The following is a 12,759-nucleotide window of genomic DNA, read 5'->3' as shown; positions in this document are numbered from 1 at the left end:
TGGAAACTCGGAAATATCAGACTTCAGTGASTTCAATACAACTGGGAACTGGTCAAAAAYAAATGAGCTCCGACTGGGAAAATACGTTTTGAACGGTCATCCAACTTGGAATTCCAAGTCGGGAACTATGGCCTCTTTCTAGAGCTCTGACCTGAAGATCACTACCGTCATGATTGGACTTTGTTTTTTCAGAGTTCCCAGTTTTCTTGAAAGCACCATAAATCCAGAGAATGCCAGACTTTGATGACAAAGTTTGATGACACAATTTGCCCATGAAGGACTGCCGCACCACCTTCCTGTTCAAGTGAGCACAGTACAACAAGGTGAGTCCAAAAATGTCTTCTATGCTGCTGCATAAATGATGTAATATGCCAGGGAGATATGTATACTGTAGCTAAGAAAGTTATACTAAGTGTATGTTTTGTAGTAAGCTGTTAGTAGCCCATGCACCTCACCCTAATAATTTGGTTCCTTTCCCCTTCATAATTTAGCCTATTGTTTTGACTTGGTGGTGCACATGTAGCCTATAGCCTGTTTTAGAGAAATGTCATCATTGAATATTGTAAGAGCTTTCATTGTCTGCTTAGATGCCRACTTTTTGTTATTCTACGGTTCTGACTTGGTGTACAGGGAGAATACCATAAGAACGGCCCATGTTCTGAATTCTTTCGCTGTACTTTTCAAAAGTGCTGAACAAATAGTTATATTGACTATGTCCGTCCTAATAGAAYTTACAGATTGCCTCTCAATTGTCAGTAAAAACCACATTTGTTTAAGCAAGTCAGCCATATCAGCTGTGTTTTTTAAAGGCACTAAATGAGGCTGAATGAACTGTTTCGCTGCCAGACAAYGCTCCYCTGATAGCCAGGTGTAACAGTGCTAAGGTGTTTGGYCAGCTGTTGGGACAGCTTTATGTAGGCCCTAACATTTTGTGGGCACCGTTTGTCACCGTTGTAGTCCAACTAATGTATTGTGGCTTTGCTGGCATGCAAAGCCACCACCAAGATTTACATGCTAAAATCGCCACTGCTCCTATGTTGTCAAGATCTCCCCTGAACACTGAATATTTTAACCTTACAATTAGATAAACATCTTAGTTAGCTACTTCACCCATCTTAGCCATTTGATCTCTGGTTCACTGAATGAGGGAATTATTTTATTAAGACAAGTACTTGGTTGTAATTGTAATGTTTGCAGGGTGGCGAACCCTCCTCCTGGAGAGTCAAGGAGAGCTACTGGGTGTGCAGGCTTTTGCTCCAGACCTGCTTCGAACACACCACATTGTAAAAAAAAAAAGCAGCTGCTCAACAGGACCTTAATAAAACCGACTCTGGTGTGTTTGAGCAGGGGTGGATAAAAAGCCTGCACACCCAGTAGTTCTCCAGTTTGAGGGTTGACAGATCAAATGTGTTTTTATACAGTATCCCACCATTACAGTATTTTACGTTGTGGGGGGTTAAGTGCCTTACTCAAGACCACAATGACAGGAAATATCAACTGCCTTGCATTGTCAATACCAGAATGAAAGTTATTCCTTGCGTCATACAACACAATTTGTCACCTTTTTGGACCATGGTGTTACAGACCTTTTTTTGATGGGGGACAAGTGACTTGAGCTTTGGACAGCTATAACAATCAGGACAAGTGGCTAAAAAAGTGAATCAGGCCCTGACAGTAGCCAAACTACTCCACTGACGGGTAGGCCAAAGGCAATGCAATGGCAATAACTTCATTGCATGGCAAGCTACATCCCCATSCCATGCCAATCCAAAACATGATAAACAAACATTAGGCTGTCATAATTAGCGCTTTTAATGCGGATGCCTTCAACTTACGAAACTTTGAGGCTGAGTTCAGGGTCAGTTTCCCTGCGATGGAAGCCGACGATGGGCTGTCAGTCTCGCTGGTGTCACTGTTCACGCTGCTCGAGTCTGAATCCATGAACTTTAAACCGCTGCTGGAACTGGAACAAACCTTTGAGTGGTTCTCCTGCGCAGCTACATCTCGCYTGGCTAAAACCGGCGAGATAGATAGGGGTTGGGGTACATCTGACAGTTCGTTCCCGAGATAGAGGACTTGTCCACTGGCACTGTTCGCACAGTAGTTATGGTTGTAGTCGTCATTTAGAACAAAACAGTCGTCTTCCATGTCCTCCATGCTTTAGCCTTGCAAGTTGTTTGAGGAAAATCTTCATGAATTTGAAGTTCGATTTGAAAATGAGTGTTTTTAGAGCACCATCCCTTTGCACCGTGTACGCTAGCTGCTGCATGGAGAACTGTTTTACGACACTTTGCAGTATTTTCTTTTAGGCAGAGCCTGAACTGGGGCAGAAGGGCAATGTAGTTAAAATCATGCYATGACTACAYGGTGCGTTCAGTTCACTTGAACGTTAACTACACTGCGGAACGATTTGGTCGTTTCCCCAAAACGTTCTTGAACAGACTTCGCGATACGTTTTCTGCCGTTTAGTGTATGGCGAGGTGTAGCCAGAGATATAGAAAGGAGGAGATAGCAATCCAAATTGGAATTGAATGGCGGAACGTGTAACGCCTTACCAAGCAGACTGTCGACCAATTGCGTTCACGTTGTCATGGTGCGTCACGCGGTTACCCAACGAATCGTCACACAATCTCTTCTCAAGTGCCGCGCTCAAAAGTATCTCTGGTGTGGCTTGAAGCAACGACTGACGTATTTAAAGGACAGCGTTCCCCAAACCCTTTCCGTTGTTCGTTGTTCAACTGGTCGTTCAGTACAGCACCGTTCCGTTCTAGTGAACGTTCCACAACGCAATGAACGCAGCCAAAGATTAGAATTACATTATTTTGACAATAATAATTTCAGACACATGCCATTTTGACCGAATTTTTATTAGTAATTTTAGACAAAAACACAACTCTTTCTGTGTGACTTTTGCAGGCATAAGAACTTTAAAAACATAGGCCTATACTGTAAATACAGTATACAATATCAATTAAATACAGGCAGTCATATTTACATAAAGGGTAACCTCAAATTAGACAAGGTGCTATATTATGGCCTATTTGTTGGTGTATGGTGTTATTAGACCAAATATAAATATAGCAGATACATTTTTAAAGAAAACATGAAAAATAGATGTTTTGATGTTGTAAAAAATAAACACTGCAGAGCATAACAAAAGCTGACTCTCACACATCAGCATACTGATTATAAGAACTCTTAAATGTAATTGTAATCACCTTAGTTCATCCATGTAAATGTTTCCCCTCCATTTGTGTAAAACCAGCTGCTGCAGTATCTGAACTGCATGCACTTACCTGTKGTGGTCGTCTCAAACTAAACTTGGCCATCAAATGTCAAATAGCATGCAACTCTCATATCTATATCCATTTTCTACACAACAGTGTGTTGTCACACCTTGTGATTAATTAGACTACTTCTGTGGTGTTCTCATGAAAACAAGGAAATGGCCTAGTATGAATGAACCTTTGAGCTTTTTTTTTTACTACCAAGATCAATCTCAAAACAAAACAAATATTTGAATTTGATCCAAATGAGGTGCATAAAAMACTAAATTTGGCTCAAATTAAACTTATCCCAGAACACTTGTACAGCTCTGCAGGGTCTCAGTGTTAGGGCTGGACATTTCTCAGGACAGAGTGAATAGGAGCAAATCGGTCACATCGACCAAATAGCTCATACAACCGAGGAAACATGAACAAACGCGTCAAACTGCCGAAAAAGAAGAAAAAAGTGACATTTGCTCCAGTGAAAGCTCATTGAACACGGTTAAGGCTTTATGTTTGCACAACGTATAACGTTTTCAATTTCATTTAGAAAACCATCACCCGCTCTTTGCTGAGTATGTCTCTTACATGTTACAAAGTACAAAAATAATAAAAGCGTGACTGTAAAAAGTAGCTGCCAAATATCGTAAGGATAACAATGCCACCGCTCAATATATTCTTTACACTTCAGGTGGTGGTTAAGTCAAAGACAAGGTTAAGATTTAATGGAAAAGCTGTTGGGTGTATGGGGAGGGAATTGTTCTTTGGTCTGGTTTTTGTTCTGTTCCTTTCTTCACCATTAACCTTCTGAAGTGGATTGGTTGAGCTGAGCTGCTGTTCATTTAATTGTAGTACACAAAACGTGTAAAAAAAACAAACACCTGCAGCTTGTTAATGTGGTCAGACAGAAGAGTGAGAATGAAGAATGAATTTTCAGCACATGCATGCAAAAGTGTCAACGTAGTCTAGACTATGAAAAATGTATAATAGAGGTGCTGTGGGTGGACAAAAATATACAAAACAAACACACAAAAAAAAGACTGCAAGTGCTTTGTTTTTCTAAAGGTCTGTGGTGTTCTGGACATTTTTGTCTGTACTCTCCATCTGCTTCACACTTGAAGTGCCCTCGCAGGCTTGCTTGTGTGTCACTATGTCAATGAGGCAGCCCTCGCCCTCCTCTGCTGGTGTGCTCTGGTCCTCCTCAGCGTCGCTGTCTTCTTCCTCGTCGTCGTCCTCCTCCTCCTCCAGGCTGGAGTCCTCACTGTTGCTCCCGCAGGAGCTGGATGTCTCGTCCTCCGAGTTGGAGTACACTTCTGCCCCGTGGAAGATGTAGTGATTTGGTGCTTGGAATAGGTATTGAGAAGCTGGGAGAAAAGACATTGAATTTAGGATGAATTTTACAATATGGAAACACGTTTTGTCGTCATAACATGACGTATTAATCATTAAAAGGTTGTGGAAAAATAATTTCACAAAATTTGGCACAAAATCTGAGGTAAATTAACACTTCAAATTTTACTCTCAAGGCGCTTGCTGATAGGACTTCGACTGATTCGACTCATCCAACATCGTCGGCGAACTTCAAGGTTGACATGTTGGTCATTTAATCCAGAGGGTTCTTCCCTTTGCGTGTCCGCTGATGGAGAATRTGAATTCTCCATTCCCTCCTCATTGGGGGACTGATTCTCTGAACAAGGCTCTTCTGGAGCCTCTGGGACAATCTGCACTTTTGGACTAGGCTCTAATGGCACTGCATCGAATTCAAGAGTGTCTTTCGGACAGGGCTCTGTCGCTACTCTGTTGACTTCCAGGGTGCCTGTGACATTCTGAGTCTTTGGACAGAGTTCTGTTGGTACTCCAACTTCAAGTGTGTCTGAGACAATCTTTGCCTTTGGACAGGGCACCGATGGTACTCCATCGACTTCAGATGTGTCTGTGTCATTCTGCGCCGTCGGACAAGGTTCTGGTGGTACTCTGTCGCCTTCTGGAGTGTCTGTGACCGTATGAGTGTCCATCTCCTCTGAGGCACCGACCGATGAGTCTGTGTGACGGGTCTTCTGTTCTTCTTCTGTTGGCTTACTGTGAGTGGACAAGGCCTCACAAGGTGCCTGCTCTGCAGGTGTCTGTGACCGCGGGGGTTTCTCTGTGATCTCACTGAGTCTTAAAGAGTTGTAGCACAGTTGCTCAAAGTCTCCGCCCAACCGATGGCAGAGCTCGTTAACGATGACATCACAGTCCCCAAGTAGCTCCACGTCAAAGTTGAGGTGAGGCAGCTGCTCCCGATTAATCAGGACTTGAGGCACTTCATGAGGAATGGAGGCTGGATGGAAAGAGAGTTCACCTGTTACACATGCATGGCTCGAGATCAAGACTAATACTGGTAATAACATGATAACATGGGTAATCGCATTGCTCATCTTGGGCATCTAAAGAAACCACATTTTATTTTCAACATACTTGGGATGAGAGCCACAGGTCGCACTTTCAGTGAGGACCCAATGACGATAAGGAGGTCCACTTCATCCTTATCCTGCTTCATTGCTCTGTGGAACAGTTCTGGAAGATTCTCTCCGAAGAAGACAATATCTGGCTTCATGATTGCCAGTGGAATATCTGGACACCGTGGACAGTGAGGGACAACCTAGAACAGATATTTGTATTCAATATGAAAACAAAAAAAATGAATTACAATTCAGCAGACTGGATGCTACTGTACAAGCTAGGCTGATAACTTAAAAATGCCACAAGTCTGTCCAACAGTATACATAAATTCACAGATTTGACACTGGTGAATATTAATAGGAACCATTCTTGCTAATACCTGATTAAAAATGTCTTCCCTTACAGCCTCACAGTCAACCTTGTGTTTACAGACGAGACAAGAAGCTGTTGCAAAAGAACCTGAAATACAGAAGTTTGTGGTTAATATTAGACCCAGAACCATAAAACACTTGGAATAGTATTATGTTTGACATAGATTGAGTATACAAAACATTAGGAACACCATTCCATGACAGACTGACAGGTGAAAGTTATGATCCTTCATTGTAGCTGAAGGGGAGGAGACAGGTTAAAGAAGGACTTTTAAGCCTTGAGAAAATGGAAACTGATTGTGTGTGTGCCACTCAAGAGGGTTAATGGGCAAGACAAAATATTTAAGTGCCTTTGAACGGGGTATGGTAGTAGGTGCCAGGCGCACCGGTTTGAGTGTGTCAAGAACTGCAACGCTGCTGGGTTTTTCACACTCAACAGTTTCCCATGTGTATTAAGATTGGTCCACCACCCCAAGAACATCAAGCCAATTTTACAACTGTTGGAAGCATTGTCATCAACCTGGGCCATCATCCCGTTTGGAACGCTTTCGACACCTTGTAGAGTCCATGCCCTGACAAATTGAGCCTGTTCTGATGGCAAAAAAGGGGGATGCGACTCAATATCAGGAAGGTGTTCCTAATGTTCTGATCAATGTGTATATTACAGTATGTACCATGACACTGGATGATCCTCTGAACCCCAGCCACTTGTTCAAGAGTGTCAATGTTTTGGGTGTAGTTGCGTAGTAGCTTCCCATGCCTGCCCAGCATAGATATGAATTTGTGACAGGGCGAAGGTTGGAACTGTCCAGGATAGATCTCCTACAAGAGAGCAGAGCAATCAAAACCATCTCACATATCAAAACAAGTGATACTTTATAGATAGTAATCATTTAATCAAATATACAGTACCAGTCAGAAGTTTGGACACACCTACTCATTCAAGGGTTTTGACTGGTACTAATACACACACAAAAAAATACACACATAAAAATACACATATACACACACTCAGGGTCCAGTTTATTAGGTATATCACCCAGTGAGTTACGTGGCCGTAGCCAGCTATATAAAGCAGGAAGACAGGCAACTAGGGTTTAGGATTTACCAAGAATGGTGCGACAAACATCCAGTCAGTGGCAGTCCTGTGGGTGAAAACAACTCGATGAGCGAGGTCGAAGGAGAATGGCAAGAATCGTGGAAGCTAACAGGCGGGTTACAAGCAGGGCAATAACAGTGCAGTACAAGTGGTGTGCAGAACGGCATCTCGGAACGCACAACTCSTCGGTCCTTGTCACAGATGGGCTATTGCAGCAGACGACCACAACAGGTTCCACTCCTATCAGCTAAAAACGAGAAAAAGCGGCTCCAGTGGGCACGCGATCACCAACACTGGATAATTGAGGAMTGGAAAAACATCCCAGTTCCTGTTTTGTAATGCTGATGACAGAGTCAGGATTTGGTGTAAGCAGCACGAGTCCACGGCCCCATTTGTTTGGTGTATACYGTACAAGCTGGTGGTGTAAAGATGTGGGGAATGTTTTCCTGGGCACACATTAGGTCCCTTGATACCATTTGAGCAATGTGTCCATGCCCCGAAGAAATCAGGCTGTTCTGGAGGCAAAGGGGGGGGGTCCGACCTAGTACTAGATGGATGTACCTAATAAATTGCCACTGTACATATGCACAGTTGAAGTCGGAACGTTACATACACCTTAGCCAAATACATTTCAACTCAGTTTTTCACAATTCCTGACATTTAATCCTAGTAAAAATTCCCTGTCTTTGGGGAGTTAGGAACACTACTTTATTTTAAGAAGGTGAAATGTCAGAATAATAGGAGAGAGAATGATTTATTTCAGATTTTATTTATTTCATCACATTCCCAGTGGGTCAGAAATACATTAATCTCTAGGAGACAGAACGCGTCTCCTTCCTGAGCGGTATGACGGCTGCAAGGTCCCATGGTGTTTATACTTGCGTACTACTGTTTGTACAGAAGAACGAGGTACATTCAGGCATTTGGAAATTGCTCCCAAGGATGAACCAGACTTGTGGAGCTCTACAAATTGTTTTCTGAGGTCTTGGCTGATTTCTTTTGATTTTCCCATGATGTCAAGCAAAGAGGCAGTGAGTTTGAAGGTCGGCCTTGAAATACATTCACAGGTACACCTCCAATTTACTCAAAGGCTATTTGACATATCAGAAGTTTTTAAAGCCATGASATCATTTTCTGCAATTTTCCAAGCAGTTAAAAGGCACAGTCAACTTAGTGTATGTAAACTTCTGACACACWGGAATTGTGATAGTGACTTATAAATGAAATAATCTGTCTGTAAACAATTGTTGTAAAAATGACTTAGATGAACTAACCGACTTTCCCAAAACTATAGTTTGTAAACAAGAAATTTGTGGAGTGGTTGAAAAACGAGTTAATGACTCCAACCTAAGTGTATGTAAACTTCAATTGTATGAATATATATATAAAATAACTCAGCAAAAAAAAAAGAAACATCCTCTCACTGTCAACTGCGTTTACTTTCATCAAACTTAACATGTGTAAATATTTGTATGAACATAAGATTCAACAACAGACAAACTGAACAAGTTCCACAGACATGTGACTAACAGAAATTGAATAGTGTGTGTGTGTGGGGCAAAATAAAAAATAACAGTCAGTATCTGGTGTGGCCACCAGCTGCATTAAGTACTGCAGTGCATCTRCTCCTCATGGACTGCACCAGATTTGCCCGTTCTTGCTGTGAGATGTCACCCCACTCTTCCACCAAGGCACCTGCAAGTTCCCGGACATTTCTGGGGGGTGTGGCCCTAGTCCTCACCCTCCGATCCAACAGGTCCCAGACGTGCTCAATGGGATTGAGATCCGGGCTCTTCGCTGGCCATGGCAGAACACTGACATTCCTGTCTTGCAGGAAATCACGCACAGAACGAGCAGTATGGCTGTTGGCATTGTCATGCTGGAGGGTCATGTCAGGATGAGCCTGCAGGAAGGGTACCACGTGAGGGAGGAGGATGTCTTCCCTGTAACGCACAGCGTTGATTACAAAAAGAAAACCAGCCCCGTCGCGGACCAGGATGTCTTGCTCCCAGACAGGCTAAACAACTTTTTTGCCCGCTTTGAGGACAATACAGTGCCACTGACACGGCCCCCTACCAAAACCTGCGGGCTCTCCTTCACTGCAGCCGAGGTGAGTAAAACATTTAAACGTGTTAACCCTCGCAGGGCTGCAGGCCCAGACGGCATTCCCAGCCGCGTCCTCAGAGCATGCGCAGACCAGCTGGCTGGTGTGTTTACGGACATATTCAATCAATCCTTATCCCAGTCCTGTCTCTTATACACATCTAGATGTGTATAAGAGACAGGTGACACACCGCCCCAGACCATGACGGACCCTCCACCTCCAAATCAGTGGGTTTGTGCCCATAGGCAAAGTTGTTGCCGGTGATGTCTGGTGAGGACCTGCATTACAACAGGCCTACAAGCCCTCAGTCCAGCCTCTCTCAGCCTATTGCGGACAGTCTGAGCACTGATGGAGGGATTGTGCGATCCTGGTGTAACTCGGGCAGTTGTTGTTGCCATCCTGTACCTGTCCCGCAGGTGTGATATTCGGATGTACCGATCCTGTGCAGGTGTTGTCACACGTGGTCTGCCACTGCGAGGACAATCAGCTGTCCATTCGGTCTCCCTGTAGCGCTGTCTTAGTCGTCTCACAGTACAGACATTGCAATTTCTTGCCCTGGCCACAGCTGCAGTCCTCATGCCTCCTTGCAGCATGCCTAAGGCACGTTCATGCAGATGAGCAGGGACCCTGGGCATCTTTCTTTTGGTGTTTTTCAGAAACAGTAGAAAGGCCTCTTTAGTGTCCTAAGTCTTCATAACTGTGACCTTAATTTCCTACCGTCTGTAAGTTGTTCGTGTCTTAACGACCCTTCCACAGGTGCATGTTCATTCATTGTTTATGGTTCACTGAACAAGCATGGGAAACAGTGTTTAAACCCTTTACAATGAAGATCTATGAAGTTATTTGGATTTTTACGAATTAAGTTCCTGAAAAAGGGACGTTTCTTTTTTTGCTGAGTTTATATACAACACTTTAAATCCACAAACCTTAGCAAACTTGAAAAAGGGTCTTGGGTCTCTTCTGAAGTACTCTATATCAAACATTGCTTGAGGGTCTGGAAGATCTGGGAAATCTATTGCAAGCCTTGCATAAATGCCATCTCTGGATCGAAAGTCTGGTATTCCACAAGAWACAGACACCTGAGGAAAAACAACAAAAACCATAAGTGCTAATACGGAAACTGTGAAAGCTATACAAATAGACACAGCAAAACATAATGTAGGATGTCCAATTAAAAACATKTTTTTTGACAAATGGCTTAAATATGTACATTTTTCCAAACCTCATGTCTCTATCATAACCCGTTCAAAAGGAAATGTTACCCTTGTACGATGGCCAGAATTAGGGTGACTAAATCAGAGCCCAGAAATAAAATAATATATATATTGATATATATATTCTGGAAAATGTCATTGCGCCAGCGAGCTGGATTCTGTGCAAAAATTAAGGCTACTGGCTACCTGACAGGCTCACTTTCCCCATTGAACTTGTCACCATTCTTCTCGAATCCGTAGGACATAAAACAGAGGTAAGATGGATATCGATTGAGACATGACATGTAGTATTTTCATATTTGACTATACATTTTCCATTAATTAGACATCGGTTTTCCCAAAGATTTCTCACATGAAATGGRAACAGAGCATATAGCAAGCTTTTCACTTTCAAAGCCTTTTACATTTAATTCAGCTCGTGTCATGCAAATRTGCGACCCGCAGAAACAACTTTGAAGACGACSACCACAAAATGTAAAATCTTCAAAAAGTTTTCACGAGAAACCTGCATCGCRATGTCAGAGCTCGGTACTTATCGGATGTATTAGGTTACGAAATCTAACTTCTGGATATAATGATATGTTTGAGAAAGACCCCACTGACGATTCAGAATATGAATAATCGTAGGTCTTGGTAAAATGTATTTTATAACATAAGGAAGTGAAATGTCATCACCAAAGCCTGTTTTCACCCACTCTGGGCAGAGTGGTTGGACACCCTACTTAATGTGTTCCCTGCAATACATACTCCAGCACCAGTAAGCACAAGGATCTTTTTGCTTTCATGGAGTATCCGAACCACGTCCTCCAGGGTGTTTATGTCTTTGCGCTTCTTTCTTTTAGGAGGCTCCGAAATGTTGATGATGATCTGCCACAGCGTCATGTCATCCAAGTCTGGTGGAAGCACAGTCTCTGGAGGAAGCAAGTCTTTCAATATTGTTCTTGGATCGGTCTCTCTCATAATGTGTTGCTGGATAAAACTGTAGGAACCTAATTTTCGGAGGAAAAAAAACACCAACATCAATACATTTAAATAGCTTAAAACATGTTATTGTATCTTGAACATTYCCTGGGTTGCATGCATTTTTGTGTACTAAAACAGGTGTATTAAAAATATGATTTATTTGTCATCTTGTACCTATCTGTGGTTGAGGGGTCCAGTCACTGGAACTTGCATGTGAGGATCTGTCATCATCCTCATTGACACCGTCTGGGGAGGCAAATGCTTTTGGGTTTAAGCTCCTCATTATCAGGGTCAAGACACTCAGGAAGAGGACACGATAGTGGGCAGTGATCGTTTTGTTAATTCATTTAATGAACAGTATCTATTCCGCAAACAACTAATTATGGACTCTATTTTTGCATTKCTTAAAATTTGCAATAAAAACTAAAATTGCATAAAATGACTAGCCAAATAGCCAATGTTGATAGTTAGCTAGCTCTCCCGCTAAAGGTAGATTTTTATGGCCGGGTGGGTAAAAGCATTTGCTAATAAAGTCGCATATCTTGCGTAATGCACGCAAAGTTTGCTCGTTTCAAACTTCAGGCTGACGTGCTGCTGAGCTACCTAGTAGTAACTTAGTTACAAAGCTAGCCCAATTGGTATCCAACTAGGTGGAGCAATCTAACGTTAACCAGACATGCAACGGTCGAGTGCGCCAAAAAACTTGGCATACTAGCTAGCTAAATTATCCTACCTGCAGGCTCCGCCGTGGGTCCAGACGCCTTGTCTAAATTCACTACACTTTCCTGAGGCTCGAAGACCAGCAGCCCATTGTCTCCGCCTGGTGCTGCTGCTGAGGCCTGTCCTACCGACATCACCGGCTCAAACTCCTTCTCCTCTGGCTGCGCAGAAATCGCCGCCGCCAAACTCTCACCAGCCTCTGGCCCATACGTAACTTGCTTAGTCTGAACAATTTTGAGTCCACATTCTATGGCCATGCTCATTTTGGCCCTTTTTGAATCTGGTTCTTCGTTATTTGAAGTGCTGGAACTGGCTCCAACAAGGATATTCTCCCCGTCCGCCATCTTCAGCTGATAAAGCCGCTGTGTACTGTGGTAAAACATTCTTCCGCGGTCGACAGCTGGTTATTTAAATGGCGAATGTGATTCGCTCTCCACCAGTAGTTGTGGCACAGAGTTTCTAAACCCAGAGGCSCAACATTGCTAGAGTTCCGGGAACTATTGAGAAACAGAACCAACAGACCAGGCAGTGGTTTGGGTTTGGGAAGTCAATGACAGAAGTGAAAAATGTTTCCTTATTT

General features: G+C 43.0%; 2 protein-coding genes across 3 annotated transcripts in view; both read right to left on the bottom strand.

Moving 5' to 3' along the window:
* The window catches only part of cacul1 (CDK2 associated cullin domain 1), a 29,397-nt gene extending 26,890 nt beyond the window's left edge, over positions 1-2,507 (bottom strand). For both annotated transcript variants that reach the window (XR_011474050.1, XM_023970384.2), the window contains 1 exon segment: positions 1,836-2,507. Coding sequence is in view for 1 of the 2 variants with exons in the window: in XM_023970384.2 (XP_023826152.1) it covers positions 1,836-2,157 (322 nt within the window). In the remaining variant the exon portion in view is untranslated.
* Positions 2,508-2,848: 341 nt separating this feature from the next.
* LOC111951852 (NAD-dependent protein deacetylase sirtuin-1) lies at positions 2,849-12,578 on the bottom strand. The gene is made up of 9 exons (XM_023970112.2): positions 12,193-12,578; positions 11,634-11,705; positions 11,244-11,485; positions 10,209-10,361; positions 6,754-6,901; positions 6,088-6,167; positions 5,724-5,907; positions 4,786-5,586; positions 2,849-4,630 (listed from the first exon to the last, which is right to left on the bottom strand). The coding sequence occupies exons 1-9, from the start codon at positions 12,560-12,562 to the stop codon at positions 4,326-4,328; spliced, it is 2,355 nt and encodes a 784-aa protein (XP_023825880.1). The 5' UTR covers positions 12,563-12,578; the 3' UTR covers positions 2,849-4,325.
* Between the last annotated feature and the right edge of the window lie 181 nt (positions 12,579-12,759).

This window comes from Salvelinus sp. IW2-2015, linkage group LG25 (assembly GCF_002910315.2).
Source record: "Salvelinus sp. IW2-2015 linkage group LG25, ASM291031v2, whole genome shotgun sequence".
NCBI lineage: Eukaryota > Metazoa > Chordata > Actinopteri > Salmoniformes > Salmonidae > Salvelinus > Salvelinus sp. IW2-2015.
Note: the sequence above shows the minus strand (reverse complement) of the source record. Positions and strands in the feature narration are given on the sequence as shown.